We start from the raw sequence: 10,000 nt of genomic DNA, 5'->3' as shown, positions 1-10,000 counted from the left end.
AACCTAGATACGATGAAGTTCCTTGGGCAAGGAACTTCACCTCGATTGCCTACCTAGCCACTGGGTGGGCAAGCCAGCCCAAGTCAGTGCTGGTCCCAAGCCCGGATAAATAGAGAGAATGATTACCTAAAAGGTACCACCGGCACTCTCCGTGGAAAGGAACTGGGGACCCTACCACGTACTCACTCCAACAGCATCACAACATGAATACTACAATTAAGTATCATGCTGTGACCACGGCATGATATATATAATATATATATATATATATATATATATATATATATATATATATATATATATATATATATATATATATATATATATATAATTTTAACAGCCATTCATTCCACTGCAGGACATAGGCCTCTCTCAATTCATTACTTGAGAGGTTATATGGCAGTGCCACCATTGCCTGACTGGATGCCCTACCTAATCAACCTCCTCGCCGAGGCGGAGATTTCCCCTCCCGTCGAAAAGGAAGTTTCCCCTCCCGTCGAGAAGGAGGTTTCCCCTCCCGTCGAGGAGGAGGTTTCCCCTCCCGTCGAGAAGGAGGTTTCCCCTCCCGCCGAGGAGGAGGTTTCCCCTCCCGTCGAGAAGGAGGTTTCCCCTCCCGTCGAAAAGGAGGTTTCCCCTCCCGTCGAAAAGGAGGTTTCCCCTCCCGTCGAGAAGGAGGTTTCCCCTCCCGCCGAGGAGGAGGTTTCCCCTCCCGTCGAGAAGGAGGTTTCCCCTCCCGTCGAGAAGGAGGATTCCTCTCCCGTCGAGAAGGAGGTTTCCCCTCCCGTCGAGAAGGAAGTTTCCCCTCTCGTCAAAAAGGAGGTTTCCCCTCCCGTCGAGAAGGAGGTTTCCCCTCCCATCGAAAAGAAGGTTTCCTCTCCCGTCGAGAAGGAGGTTTCCCCTCCCATCGAGAAGGAGGTTTCCCCTCCCGTCGAGAAGGAGGTTTCCCCTCCCGTCGAGAAGGAGGTTTCCCCTCCCGCCGAGGAGGAGGTTTCCCCTCCCGTCGAGAAGGAGGTTTCCCCTCTCGTCGAAAAGGAGGTTTCACCTCCCGTCGAGAAGGAGGTTTCCCCTCCCGTCGAGAAGGAGGTTTCCCCTCCCGTCGAGAAGGAGGTTTCCCCTCCCGTTGAGAAGGAGATTTCCTCTCCCGCCGAGGAGGAGGTTTCCCCTCTCGTCGAAAAGGAGGTTTCCCCTCCCGTCGAAAGGAGGTTTCCCCTCCCGCCGAGGAGGAGGTTTCCCCTCCCGCCAAGGAGGAGGTTTCCCCTCCCGTCGAGAAGGAGGTTTCCCCTCTCGTCGAGAAGGAAGTTTCCCCTCCCGTCGAGGAGGAGGTTTCCCCTCCCGTCGAGAAGGAGGTTTCCCCTCCCGCCGAGGAGGAGGTTTCCCCTCCCGTCGAGGAGGAGGTTTCCCCTCCCGCCGAGAAGGAGGTTTCCCCTCCCGTCGAGAAGGAGGTCTCCCCTCCCGTCGAGAAGGAGGTTTCCCCTCCCGTTGAGAAGGAGGTTTCCCCTCCCGTCGAGAAGGAGGTTTCCCCTCCCGTCGAGAAGGAGGTTTCCCCTCCCGCCGAGGAGGAGGCTTCCCCTCCCGTCGAGAAGGAGGTTTCCCCTCCCGTCGAGAAGGAGGATTCCTCTCCCGAAAAGGAAAGCGGCGCCGCAGTGAAAGTGATCGACTGGGTCTCAGAGCTGACCTGCGGCAAGGAGCAACAGTAGGAGGACTACATCGTGTCCTCCATCGGCTTGAACTGCGTCAACATCTGCCAGGGGTACTTCACGTACCGCGACCTGTGGCAGGAGAAGGAGCAGCGCCTCGCCGAGAGGAAGCGCCGCTTGGACCTCTTGGCCCAGCAGGCGAAGAAGCTGAAGGCAAAAGCTCAGAAGAAACTGGAAATCACTGCGTTCGACATCAGAGAGATCCTGAAGAGCCAGAAGGAAAAGAAGAAAGTGAAAGTCAAGAATAAGAAGCTCAACCAGAAGCAGCGCTGCAAGAATATATATATATATATATATACATCTACACATATAATTTTATACTAATATATATATATATATATATATATATATATATATATATATATATATATATATATATATATATATATATATATATATATGTATGTATATATATATATTAATACATACATACACACACACACACACAAATATATATAATCGCCGGAATGCACTAAAAAGGCACAATTTTGCGACTGCTCTCCGGTCATGATTTAATACATTGTTAGCATGCAATCAACATACCAGCCCACATAAAGAACAATGTATACCTAAATGATTGGATAGAGAACACATGCAAACATACGTTCACATCATCAGCCTCTCATTCATACAGACAGATACGCATAGACGCCACTTTATATTGATTACATTAAAGCACTTGTATACTAACACTGTCTCTTTATTTCTCTCTCTCTCATTCTCTCTCTCTCTCTCTTTCTCTTTCTCTCTCTCTCTCTCTCTCTCTCTCTCTCTCTCTCTCTGTGTCTCTCTCTCTGTGTCTCTCTCTCTCTCTCTCTCTGTGTCTCTCTCTGTCTCTCTCTCTCCCTCTCTCTCTCTCTCTCTCTCTCTCTCTCTCTCTCTCTCATTCTCCCCCCCCTCTCTCTCTCCCTTCTCACACGTACACAAACCTCTCACCCTGACCACGTATCCTCATATGAACGATATACACGAGAGGTCCATTACACGCTGACGTGTTGGGGTATGGGGGAGGGAAAAGTTAAGAGGTGTGGGGAGGACGGGGAGGGTGAAAGGCAGAAAGGGGGAGGGGAAAGAATGTGGGGGGATGGTTGGAGGACAGGGAGGATGGGAGGGGGGAAAGGAGGTAAGGGGCGGGGGAAGGGGTGAGAGGTAGAAAGGGAGGAAGAGATGGGGAAAGGGGAAGGTAGGCGGTGGGGTGGGGGAGGGTGAAGAATAAAGGCGTGGGGCAGGTTAAGGAAAAGGGGGAGAGGTATTGGTGGTGGAGGAGAAAGAAGAGGATTATGAGGATGAGGATATGGAGGACCGAGAAGAAGAAGGAAGAGAAAGAGAAAGAGAGAGAAGAGAAGGTGAAGGAGAGCTGGAGGAAGTTCCATGCCGTCTTCAATTTTATATTCCGGATATTAGCTTCCTTCTCTCATGGCTGATACATGAAGTCCCTCTTCCTACTCCTCTTCTTCGCCTCCTTCTTCCTTTCTTTTATTCCCGCTCTTCCTCGTCCCTTTCTTGTTCCCTCTTTATGCTCTTCCTCTCATTCTGCTTGCCTAATTCTAACTCTTCTGTTTTTATCTTATTTCTCATGTTTGTACATTTTCATCACTTTCTATTCTTTTCCCCTTTCTCTCCACAAAATTCTAGCTCTTTTTCTCCTAATCACCTTCCACCTCCCACACCGCCTCTTTTATCTCCTCCATTTATTCATCTCCTTCCATTTCTTTCTCCTTCCTCTTTCCCTTAACCTTTTCTTCTTCCTCTTCCTCTTACTCCTCCTCTTATGTAACAAACAACTTTTCTTCTCCTTTCATCTCCTTCACTTTTCCCTCTCTCTCTCTCTTCATTTATCGCCTCGGCCTCTTCTTCCACTGATTAACAAATGATTTCTAAGAATCCACTAATGGAAAGATTGAGTCTGAAATGACACGCAATCTAAAGGCATCACTGTCATCCTTAATTATCGTTACGTCAATCAAAACTTTTAATTCATCAAGTGCTTATTAATATATCTGGTAACCATTTATCGTTCGTATTTTTGTCATTATTATTACCCATATTGTTGTTATTATTGTTGCTGTTGTTGTTGCTATATTTTGTTGTTGTTATATACATATTGTTTCATATCTTTATCAATATTATTTCTATAACATATACTCAATTTTATCATCATCATAATTATTATCATTATCATTATTTATTGTTATCATTATTATTATAATCTTTATTATCATTATTATCAGTATTACCATAATAATAATTATAATTATCATTACTATTACTATTATCATCATCATTATTGGTGTTATTGTGATTATCATTATTATCATTACCATTAATATAAATGTAGCTGTTGTTTTGATTGATGCTGCCGTTGTTGATAATAATAATAATAATAATAATAATAATAATAATAATAATAATAATAATAATAATGATAAAAGTAATAATAATGATAATAATAATAATAATAATAATAATAATAATAATAATAATAATAATTGTTATTGTGGCGATTATAAAGACCTCTCTTATTATTAATAAAAAATATCATTCTCATTATCCTCACTACCATTCTCTATCCTATTATAATTATTGTAATGTTTTGTTATATGCATTATTATCATTATCAGGGTTACCATTATTATTTTTATTATAATAATTATTATTATCAGGATCATCACCATTATCATTATAATAATGGTTAATCTTATCATTATCATTATCATTATTATTACTATCCTTGTCATTATCATTATAATAATTACTAACCTTATCATTATCATCTTCATCACCATTATTATTATTATTATTTTTATTATCATTATTATCATTATTATCATTTTCATTATCATCATTATTTTTATTTTTATAATTTTCATTATCATCATTATTTTTATTTTTATCATTATCAATTTTATTATCATTATTATTATTATTGCTACTACTACTACTACTACTACTACTACTACTACTACTAAAGAAAATGAAAAAAAAAAATAATATAAAAAGCTAAAGGTAGGTTTCGAACAGGTGTGTGTTCTTTAGCGGTTCTTTAATGTTTATCCTTCATACTCTTTTGTCAAGGAGAATGAAGAGATGTAGGGAGGGAGATACAAGGATAGTATTAGGCAAAATATTAAGAGATTGGATGTATAGAGTGCTGGGTATGAAGGCAAAGAAGGGTATATGAGATGTGGCTGTTCGACTGTTATGTGTAGTAGAAGCATGCATAAAGAGGCCAGAATATCATACTGCTGAAGGAAAGGCAATGTCTCAGGAGTAGTATGTGCAAGTTCGAGAGGGAAATGTAATAAAAGGTTGTCTGATAGTAGTCAGAGGTATTTTAGAAGGAGGGAATGGTATAAAGAATCATTACTAAGGAGTTAAGTATTTGCCACAGATAGGGACCCCACACGAAGAGCTTGAGGTTGGAAGGAGCCTACGGTGTTTTGGGGAATAGGGTAAGGAGAGACAGAAATGTATGGAGAAAGATGAATAACTCAACCGAAAGAGATCTATCCTACATCCTTTCCAATCTTTTATTTGGTTAGAAGCGATGGGAAAGGAGGGGAAAGAGAGCAGAGGTTAAACACGCATTACTTTTCAGATCTTGATGCAAAAGTACGGGATATAAAGTGACTTAATAAACAGCCTGAGTGTGTTCCCTGAATTCTATTGATGTTAAAACGTATGTATCTTAGGATGATGGGTTTGATGAATAATAAATTACTAAGGTCGTGTTTTCGCCTCACGTCAAGTAAGGGACACAACCAAAATGTGATGTTTCATTAAAACGTTTCTGTGGCTTGTAAAAAATAACTTCTGTGAAAGTAAAACTCATTTAAACAACCAGAAATATATAAACGTAGGTATTACATCGACAAGAATATAAAAAAAATAATTACAATTGCCACAAACTTTCTAAAATATAAGGTCAATCTCTTGGCTACCTTCCGTTGTTATCAAAACTTGTAGGAAGTCCACACTTTCTAAATTTTACTTATAAATTTGTGTAATAGCTTGGAACAATTGTTAATATACTGCTGAACTACTTAAGACGTTAATTTATGTTTTGACATGATATTTAAACATAATTTTGCCATCCGGTAAGGCTGAGATAAGATACGTGAAATTGACAACAATTATCATTATCGTGATTATGATGACTATATCTATATCATTATCTTCATAATAATGATTTTTTTCTTATGTTAAACTTCAGTGTTATCATTCCATTATGGTTTTCGTTAACATTAATATCACCATGATTTTAATGCAAAAACATATTTTAGTAACATATTGTTTGTCAGTGACAAACAATGTCAGTCTTACAGCACATTCCTTTACATAGCAAATATCAGCTCTAGTCTTAAAATAAACTTTTATGTTAAAAGAAGGCATTTTTTAGCTTTTCATTTTGATTTCAAATACACTGACATATCCTCTCACGAAATGAGAAAAAAAGAAAGAAAGAAAAAAAAAGGAAAATGATGGAAAGAAAAAATGAGAAAAATATAAATTTATTCCTGGGATGTCGTTCGGAGACGGCAAAACTTTTTCCTGTGGTTTATTGACATCTGGCAGATATTGATCCTTTACAAGCCACAAAGTTTTGACATTTTTCTCTCAGGGCTCACGTGCTCACACACAAATCTCTCTCTCTTTCTCTCTCTCACACACAATCATACACATACACACACACACACGCGCGCGCGCGCGCGCACACACACATACACACACACGCACACACACACGCACACACGCACACACACACACACACACACACACACACACACGCACACACGCACAAACACACACACACACACGCTATTGTATGTACACATATGTAGACACGTATACACAGAAGAGAACTTCATGCATGTCATCCAAAACAACAACTTCTTGTGTATATATATATATATATATATATATATATATATATATATATATATATATATATATATATATATATATATATATATATATATATATATACATGTATATCTATCCACCTATCTATCTATCTATCTGTCTATCTACCTATCTCTCTATCTACCTACCTATCTATGTCTACATACACATATATATACATATTTATATATTTATTTATTTATTATGTATATATATATGTATACATACATATATATATATATATATATATATATATATATATATATATATATATATATATATGTATATATATACATATATATATATATATATATATATATATATATATATATATATATATATATGTGTGTGTGTGTGTGTGTGTGTGTGTGTGTGTGTGTGTGTGTGTGTGTGTGTGTGTGTGCGCGCACACATGCATATACGGACACTCCCAAACACATACCCATGAAATCCCCACCATCCCTCCCACATATACATACACGCGCACACAAACAGCGCCCCATCTCCATGTATATAATCACACCAGCTGACTCGCATATAAAATGTAGAGTACTGGATATTCTTTTTTTTTTCTTTTTTTTTCACCTAAAGTTTACAACCATGATTATTCATATTCTTGCGACATAATTTCATGAGACAAAAGTTGTAAATTACAGGAACCCGGTGATTTGCATATATGAATATGTTCATAAAAAGCGACTCCGGAATAGCGTTGGACCTTCGATGATTAAATGCGATATCAATTTTGTCTAGGCAGGGTGACAGATAGATCAATACGGGGGAAAATAGATGGGAGTATAGGCAGATAACGTCTGTTCACTTAAATCTGATATCTGGGTAGATAGAATACTTAGGCTGGGGAGTCACTTCGGTTAACAAACGAGTTTAATAAACTGTCGTGCAAACATCAACTCGTTTCTTGCCGGTTTAGACAAGAGAACTGACATTACTCAGTCATCTGTGGCTTAAAATGGCATTAACAGCAATAATGATAACATTATTGATGATGATGGTGGTGGTAATCATAATAATAATAAAGTAATATTAATGATTAATGTGTATCATAATTATCACCATCATACTGGTGATAATAATAATAATCATGATGTTAATAATACCAGTAATAATAATAATAATAACAATAATAATAATAATAATAATAATAATAATAATAATAATAATAACAATAACGTAATGATGATAGTGATAGTAATAATAATAAAATAATAATAAAAAAATAACAACAATAGTAATGATAATGATACTAATAATTATTATCATAATAATGATGATAATGATAAAGATAATATTTATGATAATGCTTATGATAATGATGATAATGATATGATAATGATAATAATAATAATGATAGTGATTGTTTTATTATGAACATTAGTCATAATAACAACAATAATGATCATTACTTATTAGCATAAACATTCTTCTTCTTTTAACGGTAGGTTCATGTCTGAGCCGCCGTGGTCACAGCATGATACTTAATTGTAGTTTTCATGTTGTGATGCTCTTGGAGTGAGTGCGTGGTAGGGTCCCCAGTTCCTTTCCACGGAAGCATAAACATAATTGTTATTATTATTATTAATATTATTATTGTTATTATTATATTTTTTTTATTACTATTATTATCATTATTACTATTATATGATAATACTCCCAGGTAATTTTCATCATGATCGCAATGAATGTTTGATTGCAAGCACTTCTCCTACTAGTTTCTGTTTCGTTTCCCATTTCCCCCTTCATAGCACGTCTCCTGGGGGCCGCGGTGGTCGATTGGTTAGAGCATCGGACTCAAGACTGTCACGACGGCAATCTGAGTTCGAGGGTTCGAGTCACCGGCCGGCGCGTTGTTTCCCTTGGGCAAGGAACTTCACCTTGATTGCCTACCTAGCCACTGGGTGGCCAAGCCAGCCCAAGTCAGTGCTGGTCCCAAGCCCGGATAAATAGAGAGAATGATTACCTAAAAAAAAAGGGTAACACCGGCACTCTCCGTGGAAAGAAACTGGGGACCCTACCACATACTCACTCCAAGAGCATCACAACATGAAAAAACTAAGTATCATGCTGTGACCACGGCGGCTCAGTCATGAACCTACCGTTAAAAGAAGAAGCACGTCTCCTCCCGTTGGGTAAGGTGTTGGCGCGGTCCGATCCAGTTTCCAGCCTTTTCTTGTTATCATTACATATCCTTCTAATGTTTTTCTCAGACGAAAATAAAGTGAAATAAGAGGTGGTATAATATTTTAGGACTAATTCTCCATTGATATTGTATAGTGCAAAGTGCTGTGACGAATGGTAATTGAATGAATATAAAAAATGATAAACTGATGAAGTGAACGTGAATGTAATGGGTTTTGCCACATGTAAGGATTAGAAATGTGGCATAGGCCATTTGTTTTCTCTCTATCATGTAAAAGGAATCCGTGTATAAATAATTTATAAAAACATAAGAAAGGAGAAATATTAATTCTTTACGGAATTAAGAAGCTAACAAATATTTACAAAACGAGTTTGTATAACTGACATTTTGAAACCTTGTTGATTGAAAACACCTGGATGTCCGAGTTAACTTCGAACGCCAAGGAAATGACTTTGTCTAAAATATAAACATTTAGATTAAGGAATCTGTAACTAAAAATTTATATCCGTAAGAGAAAAAGAACTGTAAATATACTACAATCCTCAGAGTTGCCAATGAGCACCTTGTTTCAACGTTTCCAGGTTCTAGCTATCAAAGTCAAGTGAACAGACTATGTCATTCATGCACAAGTGGCGAGTTTCACGGTTCTCTCTCGGCCGCCGCAGCGTCAACACCTCGTCTCCAGACACAGCTCCTGCACTGGAGCCGCCACCTCTTCGGGTTCCACCTTTTTGAGGATATGTTGCCGGGAGACGACTCGCCTTGTTAGAGGTATCCACCTCTCCTTGCCTCGAGTCCAGAGATCCCTTTCCGGGCTACTAGCGGTGTCGCCTCGTCGGTGTCTTAGACCGAACTACCTTCCACGGCCTCTCCCCCCTTTTTCTCCTTGAATCTCGATGAGACTTGTCAGTAGCTGCTGGGGCTGGCTGAGGGTCCCTTGCATCCAGCGTCTAGGTGAGTTTGGGGAGTTACCTTCACGAACTCCACCCCCTGGCGGCGAAACCGCATTTTGTCTCCGACAAGAGGAGACGAAGAGAACGAGGCGCTGTCTGGTGCTAGGGTCGGCGGCGGCGGAGGACGGGACGTTGTGGATGGCTGCGCCGGGTGCGTCCTCTGACGGCTCCAAGGATCCCTGCCTTGGAGGGGACCATGTCTCCCTGTTTTAAATGGCTGATCTCTCGGCCAAATATGACTCCACTGCAGGAAACGTCAAACCGTAATCAAGATAAAATACGGCCTAAAT

General features: G+C 39.2%; 1 protein-coding gene across 1 annotated transcript; it reads left to right on the top strand.

The window, feature by feature from the left end:
• Positions 1 to 423: 423 nt before the first annotated feature.
• On the top strand, positions 424 to 9,526 carry LOC119573561 (extensin-1-like). Its single transcript, XM_037920771.1, has 3 exons — positions 424 to 1,179; positions 1,749 to 1,968; positions 9,339 to 9,526. The coding sequence occupies exons 1-3, from the start codon at positions 424 to 426 to the stop codon at positions 9,524 to 9,526; spliced, it is 1,164 nt and encodes a 387-aa protein (XP_037776699.1).
• The last annotated feature ends 474 nt before the right edge of the window (positions 9,527 to 10,000 follow it).

Source organism: Penaeus monodon, chromosome 5 (genome assembly GCF_015228065.2).
Source record: "Penaeus monodon isolate SGIC_2016 chromosome 5, NSTDA_Pmon_1, whole genome shotgun sequence".
In the NCBI taxonomy this organism is placed as follows: Eukaryota; Metazoa; Arthropoda; class Malacostraca; order Decapoda; family Penaeidae; genus Penaeus; species Penaeus monodon.
The sequence above is the reverse complement of the archived record's forward strand: the minus strand, read 5'-3'. Positions and strand labels throughout refer to the sequence as shown.

Excerpts from the sequence above, each read along its gene's own strand:
- LOC119573561 (XM_037920771.1), top strand. The coding sequence starts at position 424 with ATGCCCTACCTAATCAACCTCCTCGCCGAGGCGGAGATTTCCCCTCCC. Across the intron at positions 1,180-1,748 it reads CCCCTCTCGTCGAAAAGGAG|GGGTACTTCACGTACCGCGA; the intron begins GTTTCCCCTCCC and ends AACATCTGCCAG. Across the intron at positions 1,969-9,338 it reads GCTCAACCAGAAGCAGCGCT|GTTCTAGCTATCAAAGTCAA; the intron begins GCAAGAATATAT and ends CAACGTTTCCAG.